The 13,812-nt window shown below is 42.0% G+C and overlaps 1 protein-coding gene across 1 annotated transcript in view; it reads left to right on the forward strand.

Annotated features, from left to right (window-relative positions):
- LOC126108584 (zinc finger protein 391-like) overlaps positions 1-13,812 on the forward strand; it is a 66,722-nt gene that overhangs the window by 41,473 nt on the left and 11,437 nt on the right. Inside the window, exon 6 of the mRNA XM_049913880.1 lies at positions 3,726-3,763. Coding sequence (XP_049769837.1) covers positions 3,726-3,763 — 38 coding nt within the window. The remainder of the gene's footprint in view (positions 1-3,725; positions 3,764-13,812) is intronic.

Here is a 13,812-nt window from a genome sequence, read left to right on the forward strand (position 1 = left end):
TGGGCAAGTGCTCTACCAACTGAGGTACCCAAGCACGACTCATGCCCCATCCTCACAGCTTTACTTCTGCCAGTACCTCGCCTCCTACCTTCCAAACTTTACAGAAGCTCTCCTGCGAACCTTGCAGAACTAGCACTCCTGAAAGAAAGGATATAGCAGAGACATGGCTTAGCCACAGCCTGGGGGATGTTTCCAGAATGAGATTTTCACTCTGCAGTGGAGTGTGCGCTGATATGAAACTTCCTGGCAGATTAAAACTTTGTGCCGGACCGAGACTCGAACTCGGGAAGGTAGGAGACGAGGTACTGGCAGAAGTAAATCTGTGAGGATGGGCCATGAGTCGTGCTTGGGTAGCTCAGTTGGTAGAGCACTTGCCCGCGAAAGGCAAAGGTCCCGAGTTCGAGTCTCGGTCTGGCGCACAGTTTTAATCTGCCAGGAAGTTTCATATCAGTGCACACTTGACTGCAAAGTGAAAATCTCATTCTACTCCTAAACCTCATCCTATAATGTGGCATCTCCGTTCACCTTCCAGTGCTGTTGCATACGAAGCTGCACGATGACTGACGCCATTTTTCCAGATAATGTTGAAGTTATTATGAGTAGTAAAGTGGAAGCACAAGTGATCCAGCAATGCCCGTCTGCATTTTGCAGGTGTGTTGTGAACTTTACAGTTACAAAAAATGATGCAGGTTCTCATGATAATGGTTGAATCCCTGTTGCAATCGTGCGGTATCCTGGCAATACAGTCAAAGCTGTTGCAGGTCTGGAGAGTTTTAATGGTAGTGTCGTGATTGCTTATTGCACATTTCAAGTGAACGAGGTGTACAACCAGGACATTGGCCAGTCGTATATTATGTGTATGGCACCCTTTGTTGTTATGACCAGGAATCATTGTGAAATAAATGTATAAGATTCTGTTGTTGTATAGTTTAAAGGAGATGGAGTTTCTAAAAAACATTAAAGTTTCTGGTGATATTACCTTCTATTATTGAAATTGAAATAAAGTACCTTTCGTTTCTATTTATCTCCCATGAGATCATTAACACCCTCCCCCCCCCACACACATAATTGAAATAAAGTACCTTTCGTTTCTATATCTCCCATGAGATCATTAACTCCCCCCCCCCCTCCCCCCCTCCCACATATGCTCTACACATTGATCTTGCCAAAAGCCGAGAAGCAATACTTCTTGATATTGTGGCCCTCTGTAATTGGTGCCAGCAATCTTAATAGTAGATATATAAGTGGGAAATAGTATCCGCCCTTCCAGTCAGTAGTTTTACTCCTGACGATGACAGCGGAGCTAGCCATAAAATGCTCGAGAGTTTTATTCGAATTGACTTGGCTTGAAAACTGAGAAGATTTTATTAAATCCTGCATATTATGTTTTGTACAGAAATGGGCAATCAAGTGATGTGTTAACTCATAAAATTTATGCCCTAATGCATAGGGAGAAGGGGGAGAGGGGAGAGAGAGAGAGAGAGAGAGAGAGAGAGCATGAGTGAGCGAGGGTGGGGGGGATTTTTCCTCTAAACTGAAGGGGGAGTCCATTTCCAGAGAGCCACTTAAAAATTTTCTGACTAACATTTTAATAGTTTTTTTCTGTTTGTTTACCTGCAATAGAGTAAGTTACAATATATGTGTCATCTGTTACATTTCATAAAAACAGAAATATGTAATGCATATCTACAGAAGAAGAACTGATGAACAAATATTACTTCCACAGTTCATTAGGAAGGTGGTTATCAAGGATGAGGAAAAATTGGAAAAAAAATTATGTATTATTTTTCATTTACACACAAAAATCTTACCACAAGTGTTTAAACATTTGCACACTAACATGTATAAGATAATTCCCTATCTTTTGTAGGCAAGCACTATCAGAACTAAAACACTTTGCAAGGCTTAGGTAAACAAAATAGTTTTTAAGTAAACGAGATAATTTGTAAGTACATCAGTTGCTTTTGTTAAGAAGTTTATAAGTGGAGTACAAGTTGGCAACCAATAAATCCTTTAGGCTATTCTTGCACTAGTTTTTATTGCTAGCGATTCTTCTTACAATTGATGGCAAGATGTGGCTGAATAATGGGCACCTTTCTGAATGAAAGTGATTTTACACATAAATATGAATTCGTTCTTACTCCCTTCACCTGTGCTATGCACTGAGCTACTGGTTTGAAAGAGAAACATATAACTTTTGACAAGTTTCATTAAGCCATAAGTAAAAGGTGTGTCTCAAAAGCTCAGTGAACAGTGGCAGAAAATAAAGGAAACAACAATTACAAACAAAATACTTTTAGCGGTGTTCAAAGTAATCACTATGCACTACAACACATTTCTTACATCAGCTGTAAAGCTGTTGGAAACTGTCAGCAAGCACTTGTTACTGAATCACTCGAAGCACTGTGGTCATGTGTTGGATATCTGCAACGTCTATAAATGTTCGTGAACAATAGTGCTTGCACTGTCTTTGCTTAATTCCAACTCATTCTCAAAGACGGCCACTGATTATCTGCAGGCATCCATAGCATTTGTGTCTTTGCAAAATGGAGCAGTGCTTTAACACGCAGTTTTGCTTCAGATTAGCGAAAATGGCGACGGGGACTCGTGGAATACTGTGTCAGTGTACGGTGTTCAAGTAATGACTAAAAAGTGTTTGTTTGAGTGGTTTAAAGGCTTTAAAGATGGGGATGATAGTGTTGAGAATGACCCGCCTTCGGATCGGCACCCACAATCCCAGGCAACACCGAACAAGTGCAACTGATTCTTGCATACAGTTGGCACCTATCTTTGAGAATGAGATCAAAACAGTCGAAGATAAGCAAAGACAATGTAAGTGCTATTGTTCACTAACATTTGCAGATGTTGCAAATATCCAACAAGGCGTGACAACTGTGCATAAAGTGATTCCGCTAGAAGCATTTACCTACAGTTCCCCAACAGCTTTGCAACCGATGTCAGAAGCGTGTTTTAGCTAACGGTGATTACTTCGAAGACCAGTAAAGTTACTCTCTTTTTATTTTATTTCCTGATGTCATTCACAGAACTTCCTAGAAGCACCTTGTAGACTAAGAAGCAGTAGTTGGTATTCCCAGATCTTAGCACGGGCTGCTGCAAAATGTTCTTGGGTTACCCAAGAAATAACTTGCATTGCAGTAGTAGAAGTAGTCTTTTCCTGTGTTGCGTAGTGCAGCATTGCGAGTGCTCGACTGTGTAAGCCTGTTAGCATTAGCAGTACTACTGGTTATTGGCATTTGTGTGTTTCACACACTGGAACAGCAAATATTGCAGAACCCCCCCCCCCCCCCCCCCTTCTCTCTCTCTCTCTCTCTCTCTCTCTCTCTCTCTCTCACACACACACACACACACACACACACACACACACAGAGAGAGAGAGAGAGAGAGAGAGAGAGAGAGAGAGAGAGAGAGTGCCCTTTTTCGATATTCTGCATACAAACAGGTGTGAAGGTCATTTCTGGGCATCAGTTTCCTATAGCAGTAAGATGCAATTCTCAGAGAAACTCAGGAAAAAAAAGAAAAGAAAGAGAGAGAGGGAGATGTTTCTGTACCAGTAAAGAAACGGAGATTGTGGCAATAACCACAAGTAGGAGTATCATAATATTTTTGTAATTGGTTACCATACTCTGGTATAGCAGTGCTGTGTTGATGTAATTTGCTTGCTTTGCAGATCAATGTTAGCTAATTCTGCACTAAAACTGTTCCAGGAACCTGAATCAGCAGATACAACAGTGGGCAATGCAAGGTAAGATGAACTATGTTTGTAAGACATAGGAAATTCTCTTCACAGGAGGTAACTTTTAGTCAACACAGCCATGAAATGATTAGAAAGTACGTTTTTCATCATTGTACAGTGCTGCCTTTTGTCACAAAAATAGCCTCATTGGACAGTATATAGATTGATTAAAAAAGAAAGAACAGATTTCAGTTGTTTATTACAGACAAACTGTGAAAGATAGAAACACATCGCACATGGTACTGAACAGAGAAAGGTTCAAAGTTATGTGTTCGCACACACACTATACTATACACTCAATGCGAGCACCGTATGTTGCTCGAGAAATATTGAAACTGTAGTCCATTTCATCTTGCACACAAATCAACAGGTCTCTGTTCATTGAACTGATAGCTTCAACAATCCGATTCCTCAGATCTTGAAGAGTAGCTGCCCTAAGCAGGAAAAAGACTCAGTGTTTTATGTATTCCCACAGAAGAAGATCACAAGGTTGAGATCTGGTGACCTAGGAGGCCAAAAGCGATGAACGAAACTTTGTTGTCCTCTTCTTTCAGTCACTGTGGGGCAATGGCATAAGGTAGCACTGCACCTCACGGTGAAAGTGAGCTGGTGCACCGTCGTGCTTAAAAATAAAACTGTTGGAATTTTTGTAAAGTTGAGGAGACAACCAATTTTGCAGCATTTCCAGGTATGCCATTCCTGTCACAGTATCCCCTGCAAAAAAAGAGAGGTCCATGAACTTTGTGAACAGAATCAGCACAAAACACATTCAGCTTCTGTGAGTCTTTCACGTTCGAGGACAGCACCAGGATTTTGTGACCCCCAGATTTCTACATTATGGCAGTTTACTTTACCTAAGGTCTATTCGTCCAAACAGATGAGTTGTTAGGAAAAACTGTCCTATACTATATCCTGAAGAACTGAAATGCAAAATTCCTACTTCCTGTTATGGTCGGCGAGACACAGTTGCTGCAGTACCTACAACTTGTAAGCCTTCATATGCAGACTTAGTTTTAGAACACGGCACGCCATTGTTTGCAGTAATTGAACTTCATCTACATCTACATCTATGTCTACATGATTACTCTGCAAATTAACATTTAAGTGCTTGGCAGAGGGTTCATCTAACACAATCATACTATCTCTCTACCATTCCACTCCCGAACAGCGCGCGGGAAAAACGTACACCTAAACCTTTCCGTTCAAGCTCTGATTTCTCTTATTTTATTTTGATGATCATTCCTACCTATGTAGGTTGGGCTCAACAAAATATTTTCGCATTCGGAAGAGAAAGTTGGTTACTGAAATTTCGTAAATAGATCTCGCCGTGACGAAAAACGTCTTTGCTTTAATGGCTTCCATCCCAGCTCACGTATCATACAAAACGAGCTGCCCTTTTTTGCACCCTTTCAATGTCCTCCGTCAATCCCACCTGGTAAGGATCCCACACCGCGTAGCAATATTCTAACAGAGGATGACGAGTGTAGTGTAAGCTGTATCTTTAGTGGACTTGTTGCATCTTCTAAGTGTCCTGCCAATGAAACGCAACCTTTGGCTCGCCTTCCCCACAATATTATCTATGTGGTCTTTCCAACTGAAGTTGTTCATAATTTTAACACCCAGGTACTTAGTTGAATTGACAGCCCTGAGAATTGTACTATTTATCGAGTAATCGAATTCCAATGGATTTCTTTTGGAACTTGTGTGGATCACCTCACACTTTTCGTTATTTAGCGTCAACTGCCACCTGCCACACATTACAGCAATCTTTTCTAAATCGCTTTGCAACTGATACTGGTCTTCGGATGACCTTATAGATGGTAAATTACAGCATCATCTGCGAACAACCTAATAGAACTGCTCAGATTGTCACCCAGGTCATTCATATAGATCAGGAACAGCAGAGGTCCCAGGATGCTTCCCTGGGGAACACCTGATATCACTTCAGTTTTACTCAATGATTTGCCGTCTATTACTACGAACTGTTCTGCCCACCTCGGGGGCTTCTGTGGGCTCCTTGTGAACGCATCTCGGATATGTTTGACATTTTCATCAGATGTATGTTGCCAGCCAATGCTCTTCCCTTCGCATATGCAAACAACTTCCAAGAATTTTATATGCCAGTCGTAAATCTACGCGTGCAGAAGCGGCTTCTTGCCATATCGATGGCAGAATGTACGCTGAACTCGAACTTCATGTAAATTTTGACACACAAAATGATTTCTCTGGTGGTGTAGTTGCCGTGCGGCTATAAACTAACAACAGCTCAGATGTATCAACATGTTGAAACTTCCAGTATCTGGTGACGTGCATAATGTTTTTCTATGTTTTGTAGCTTGTCGTTAACAAAGAATTGAAATTGTTCTTTATTTTGAATCGCCCTGTGTTATTCACCTCATTAAAATAGCGCACTGCTCTCTTTGGAGTGCATCAGATGGTGCAGAATTGATACCAGATGGTCGTGTGACCCTCCAGCTGTGCCGGTCGATTGTCAGAATCAGGGCAGCAAGATGAGCCACAATGGAGATGTGACACAGTGGCAGAGAGGAACTACTGTCGCTGGGTGGGATCGTGACCACACCGTGAATGAAGTTGCTCGATTTGTTCTACATCTGTATCTATGTACATATTCTGCAGCCCACCGTACGGTCCATGGCAGAAGATACCTTGTGCCACTGTTAGTCATTTCCTTTCTTGTTCCAATCGGAAACAGAATGAGACAAAGACTGTCTATATGCCTCCGTACAAGCCCCAATTTCTCTTGTCCTATCTTTGGGATCCTGTTGCAGAAGAAACATTAGTGGCTGTAGAATCGTTCTGCAGTCAGTTTCAAATGCTGGTTCTCTAAATTTTCTCGCTAGCATTTTCCAAAAAGAACATCGCCTTTCCTCCAGGGATTCCCATTTGAGACCCTAAAGCATATCTGTAATGCTCGTGTGTTGTTTAAACCTACCGTTAACAAAGCTAGCAGTCCGCCCCTCAATTGCATTGCTGTCTTCCTTCGATCGACTTGGCGCAGATCCCAAATAATCGAGCATTGCTTGTATGTGGTCTCCTTTATGGATGACTCAGACTTTCCCAAAAGTGTTGAAATAAACTGAAGTCGACCATTTACTTTCCCTACTACAAATCCTTAGATGCTCGTTCCCTTTCGTATCGGTGCAACCAGATATTAAATGACATTGCAGAGTTGGTTCTGTATCTGGACATAATGGGTTTGTTTTTCCTACTCATCTGCATTAACTTAAATTTTTCTACATTTAACCCTTAACTACTATCGACCGTCTCTCAGACCGTTACTAATTTTTGTGTAGAGATATTTCTCACACCCCTGCAAAGCCAAATGGACTCTTCCATGTACCTTCCTATCGGCTGTCGAGCTACACGTGGCAGCATTCTTGCATTGTTGCTGCTCTTTGTTTTGTAATTATTAGCCTTGAGAGGTCTCACAGACGCACCATAGTGTTTGTGTGCCACGTTTTTATTGCATGCTACTGTTTCTCCACGGCGGGGAAAGCTGGGTCTTCTGTGCAGCGTGTGTTATGTGAGACAGACGTCTTCACTTGCAAGACGAGCCTCAGACACCGAAAGAAGAATTCGAAAATTGAAAAACGTGCACCTTTTGCCCTCCTCGTCTGAAGAGAAAAACTAGGTATCCGTGTCAACAGCGTGGTGTTTTGATTTGTTTGAAGTGTTCCAGGAAGGTCTGCGTGAAGTGTTTGCAGGTGGAAATTGACTAAAGTATGATTCAGTGGCACATGAGAACAAGTATTTAGTTTTTACTTGTAATTTTAGAAGTAAAATGGTGGCAAAGTTTCTTCACTCGTAGACTTACGGACTGAAATATTTGCTCTGCATTTCAAAGTGAGTCGTAAACTGAAAGCTGACCTCGCACACAATTTATCGTATGTCATGTCGGATTTTTCCACCTAGTTATATTGCCAATTTGTACTATAATCCCTCTGATGAAAATCTGTGTGTGAGTAGAGAGCTAACTATTTGCTGTTATTTTCGTAACTCATAAAATAAAAATATACTCCAGATGTCGCTTTGTTTTAATTGTCGAAATGTTTAAAATAACGCAGTGTTTTTTTTAAAAAAAAAAAAAAAAAATTTCTACAAAACCCACCTCTAAGAAGTGTAATGAATGACTGTAAGTCAAGAAACTATATATATTCAGCAAAATTCTGATTTGATATACACTCCTGGAAATTGAAATAAGAACACCGTGAATTCATTGTCCCAGGAAGGGGAAACTTTATTGACACATTCCTGGGGTCAGATACATCACATGATCACACTGACAGAACCACAGGCACATAGACACAGGCAACAGAGCATGCACAATGTCGGCACTAGTACAGTGTATATCCACCTTTCGCAGCAATGCAGGCTGCTATTCTCCCATGGTTCGATGACGGTTTGGATGTACCGTGCACTATTCAGTGTCCCCTCGACGATCACCAGTGGTGTACGGCCAGTGTAGGAGATCGATCCCCACACCATGATGGCGGGTGTTGGCCCTGTGTGCCTCGGTCGTATGCAGTCCTGATTGTGGCGCTCACCTGCACGGCGCCAAACACGCATACGACCATCATTGGCACCAAGGCAGAAGCGACTCTCATCGCTGAAGACGACACGTCTCCATTCGTCCCTCCATTCACGCCTGTCGCGACACCACTGGAGGCGGGCTGCACGATGTTGGGGTGTGAGCGGAAGACGGCCTAACGGTGTGCGGGACCGTAGCCCAGCTTCATGGAGACGGTTGCGAATGGTCCTCGCCGATACCCCAGGAGCAACAGTGTCCCTAATTTGCTGGGAAGTGGCGGTGCGGTCCCCTACGGCACTGCGTAGGATCCTACGGTCTTGGCGTGCATCCGTGCGTCGCTGCGGTCCGGTCCCAGGTCGACGGGCACGTGCACCTTCCGCCGACCACTGGCGACAACATCGATGTACTGTGGAGACCTCACGCCCCATGTGTTGAGCAATTCGGCGGTACGTCCACCCGGCCTCCCGCATGCCCACTATACGCCCTCGCTCAAAGTCCGTCAACTGCACATACGGTTCACGTCCACGCTGTCGCGGCATGCTACCAGTGTTAAAGACTGCGATGGAGCTGCGTATGCCACGGCAAACTGGCTGACACTGACGGCGGCGGTGCACAAATGCTGCGCAGCTAGCGCCATTCGACGGCCAACACCGCGGTTCCTGGTGTGTCTGCTGTGCCATGCGTGTGATCATTGCTTGTACAGCCCTCTCGCAGTGTCCGGAGCAAGTATGGTGGGTCTGACACACCGGTGTCAATGTGTTCTTTTTTCCATTTCCAGGAGTGTATAAAACAGAAAAATGCAGTCTGTGAGACCCCTCCATAGTAATTGTGTTCCTGTGAATGACCATAGTAGTTAAGGGTTAAAGCTAGCGGTCATTCATCACATCAACTAGAAATTTTATCTAAGTCATCTTGCATCCTCCTACAGTCACTCGATGACGGCACCCTCCCTTCTGTCACGGCATCACCGGGAAACAACTTCACACTCTGTGCGCCAAATCAGTTGTGTAACAGAGAACAACAGTGGTCCTCTCACACTTCACTGGGGCACTCCTGACAATAGCCTCGTCTCTGACGAACGGACGCCATTGAGAACATTGTTTCGAGTTCTGTTACTTAAGAAATGATTGAGCCGCTCCCATATCTGGTAATCTATTCTGCATGCTCACACCTTTGTTAGCAGTCTGCAGTGTGGCACAGTGTCAAATGCTTTACGGGAATCTAGAAATGTGGAATCTGCCTGTTGCCTTTTATCCACGATTTGCATGTGAGAGAAGGGCAAGCTGCGTATCACATGAGCGACACTTTCTAAAACCGTGCTGATTTGTGGATGAAAGTTTTTTCATATTGAGGATTATATTCAGACTGAGAGTACGTTCAAGAATTCTGCAGCAAACTGACATTAAGGATATCTGTCTGTAATTTTGCAGGTCTGTTCTTTTACCCTTCTTATAAACAGGAGTTGCCAACACTTTTTTCCAGTTGCTCAGGTTTTTGTACTGCGTCAAAGATTCGTGATAAATACAAGCTAAGTAAGGGGCCAATGCCGCAGACTACTCTCTTTAAAACTATACTGGAATGCCACTCCAGACCCGGTGACTTATTTGTTTTCAACTGTTTCAATTCCTGTTGTACACCAGGGACATCTATTACTGTGTCCTGCGTACGAGTCAGTGTATTGACATAGGCTCTCCAATGTGTCAAAAAGGAATGGTGAACCAATCAGAGCCATTTAATGTCTTAACAAGGGAACCTCCCCATCGCACCCCCCTCAGATTTAGTTATAATTTGGCACAGTGGATAGGCCTTAAAAAAGGTCCTTGGTTCAAGTCTACCCTTGAGCGAAAAGTTTACTTACTTTGTTTTTGCAAGGTATGATCTGTCCGTTCGTTCATTGATGTCTCTATTCACTGTAATAAGTTTAGGGCCTGTGTTTCGCGACAGCACAGCAAAACCGTGCGATTAGTAGACGAAAGGACGTGCCTCTCCAATGGGAACCGAAAACATTTGATCCAGGAAAACACGTCTGATATATTCTATACAACACTGGCAACGGCATGTGCGTCACATGACAGGAATATGTTGTCGACCCACCTAACTTGCACACTTGGCGAATGCGTAAAAAGATTCTTCTACCTTGCCCAATTTAGGTTTTCTTGTGGATGTGATAATCATTCCCAAAAAAGTGATGAAAACATAAGAGTGTGTCACATAAACTGCAACAAATGAATGCAACAGTTTCACAGTCGCACAGTTTTCTCTGTGCTCTGTCAAAACGTATGTTTTTAACGTTTTCAAATTTTTCCCTGCGTAGACCGTCAAATCCTGCATATGTCCAAGCAAATCTGAACACGTCCTGGAATTTTGGAGAGTGAAATTGATTATGTGTGAGTGCCTGAACTCTGATAATTGTCTGAAAATAAAAATTAAAACTTTTTACTGGTGGGAAGACTTGAACCAAGGACCTCTAGGTCCGTAGCTGCTCACGCTAACCACAGGACCACGGTGCTGCTGAGCTTACACTGTCCTTGATGCCTTGATGTTGCATATGTTGCCCACGGACTACTCAGTTTGTATATTTTGCTTATTTTTTCATAGTTCCACACAACTTCTTCCTGTTTTCTCGATTAATCTGTGTTCAGTTTTTCAAGGCCTATCCACTGTGCCAACTTATAACTAAATCTGAGGGGGTGCGATGGGGAGGTTCCCTTGTAAGAACAGTGGTTGCAAAAATATCGTAACAGACAAGGACCAGAGATGAGTGTTGTGTATTATCAGTGATAATCGGTTCCATACATGACAGAAATTGTTGCTGTCAGTGAGTGCACAGCTATCTCTACCAGTTTCTGAGCAAATATTGTTAAGAGAAATGCACACAGTTGTGACTGTTCGCCTTCGTTTTTTTCTTCGTTCGTTGTCCTCGAATCGACGTACTGGTTGCTACACTGGCTGCAAAATAGGTTGTGGAAGTACATCTACTGTCTACTGTAAATGATGTAGCTGACAGATGCACAGTTGTGTTTCACAGTCTCTTACTTTCACTGTTCACAACCCAAAGTTACATGGCCAGTGCACTATAGTTTAACTTTTGATAAGTGTCATTGATAGTTTGCAGGCGAACATCCACATACTGGTACAATAGTTTACTGTTGAACATCTGTGAGCAATAAAACCCTCACAACACAGTTCACAGTCTTTCAAATAAATTGAACAGGCACTGTCATTGCTTTAACACACAGCCTATTGGTGTAACACCTACTCCACTGTTAAGTTGATGTATTGTTGTTGTTCTAACCAACACAGGTTCCTCGTCTGAAACTCGGCCGTGGACTGACTGTCTCGTGACCACTTATTTGTTTAAATGATGAAATTAACGTATATAGTTATGCAAACAATACTTTTAATGAAACTGGAAATTAAATTTGGAATTAATTAAGGGCTGGCTTTGCTAACATGTTTCCGACTAGAGCCAAATAGATACTTTAAGAATACTAGCATTTCATCTTCCAAATGTTTACAATTCTTAGAGAATTTATATTTTTTAATATGTCAACAATAGAATTTAAGTTACGAAACAATTAGTGATTTCGCCCTATAATAAAAGATACTAACTAGTAATAGTCAAAATAAATTAGAAAATCAATTACATACCTAAAACTAAGCACAAAATTAGATCTGTTGTTATATTCTCTAAAACTGAGGGACAGTCTTTCTCTTTTATGAAAATGCAGATTATACTCACTTATGTTAATGATAATTAATTAAAAAATGAAAAAAAATGAATTTTAAGGAGGCAGATTGCAAAACAAGAGGGGAAGTAAAAATTATCCCAGCTTGCTTCATCACACAGTTGATACAAGGAGTCGACCACATCATAAAAGGCCGTTGCTCAAAGCAGTACGCAGAGTTGGATGCCTTCAGCGAGCCAAACAACGCAGAAAATAGGCAGTAGCTGACCAGAGGCACATATTGTGACACGACAGGTTGTGATTTTCCCTGCTCTTGGATGAGGTTAGGTGTTGAGTGCATTGTTGGCTGGGGGGAGATGTTTATCTCGCATCATGTGTGAAGGGTTGTAGCTCAGGCCAGAGCTGGTTCTGTAGTATTGTGGGAGCGTTTTGTGTACCGTGACTTGAGTGCACTTATGAATTGAGGCGGTTATCTTGACAAGATGTCAGTAAAATATGAAATTTCACCTCCATAATAATTAAAATAAGCACAACATGGTGGTTGTCATTTAGGATTATCTCACCAATGTACAGCTAGAGCTCTAGCATCACACACTTAGCTTGAGCTAAGGAAAGGTCCTGGCTAACAGGGCACTAGGAGTATGTGCCGGGAGGGTGCGCTATAATGAATGAAACTTTGTCTTGCTAAACTTGCTTTAAATATTAAAATTATAACATTAAAACCAGATCATAATTAGTTGTGTGCATATTTGAAGTTAGTAAAATGGCAACAAATAATAGCTTACGATGATGATGATTGGTGTTTTAGGGCGCACAACAGCGAGGTTATCAGCGCCCGTTCCCAAAAGTTCAATTCCGAGCCAAAATAATAGCTTACCACCTATAAAAGGTCATCGTGTTAAAAACAAATTACCTATAATAGTGAGTACCGAGTTTGTTAATATATACCTTTTCCCCAGGATAAGTCCACTGTTAAGTAAGGAATAATGCTGAAAAGTTGTTTTTGCTGTAAACAATAGCCTGAGACAAAAAGTAACCTACTCTATCAGAACAAGAAGGTTGTTTCACAAACTCTGGTGTTTATAAAGTTACATGTAATGCCTGCCATAGCTATTGCGTACGACAGACAGGGAGACCGTTTATAGTGAGATATAAAGAGGATCTGGCAAGTAAAGCTGGGGAAAATGTGTACAGTTCTATGAGGGTAAGTCAATTATTAACTGCGATTTAGTTATATTTTTGTTTAATATGGTAGTACTGTCATTTTACATTGACAATGCATGCTTTGTTTATTCTTTATTATATCTTTGCAATTTTGAAGCTGCTATGTTAGTTTCATTATGGCTGCTATGCTGTTAATCGTGGCTGCTCCACTGCACCAAAGAACATCAACATTCAGTGATTCGTTTTTTGTGGCCGGAAGGCATATCAGAGGCCAAAATTCATCGAAGACTTTTGGTACGGTATGGGAACAGTGTTTTGCTGCAACGGAGTGTCTGCAAATGGATTTAAAAATTCTGAAATGGTCGCACAAATGTTACGCACAATGAAGGACCCAGACGACAGTTTACTGCCACAAATGAAGAAACCATTGAGCGTTCACGTGAAATGATTCTCTTAGACAGACAGTTAACTATTGACGAAGTGGCACATTGTCTGAAAATTAGTCACAGTTCTGCTCGCGAAATCATCCACAAAAGACTTGGGTTTCATAAAGTTTGTGCAAGATGGGTCCCAAAACAACTCACACAGCTACATAAACAAACACGCTCAGACATCTGCAAAAAACATTTGGATCGCTATGCTAACGAAGGGGACTA

The sequence above is a fragment of the Schistocerca cancellata genome, chromosome 11, assembly GCF_023864275.1.
Source record: "Schistocerca cancellata isolate TAMUIC-IGC-003103 chromosome 11, iqSchCanc2.1, whole genome shotgun sequence".
NCBI classification, from domain to species: domain Eukaryota; kingdom Metazoa; phylum Arthropoda; class Insecta; order Orthoptera; family Acrididae; genus Schistocerca; species Schistocerca cancellata.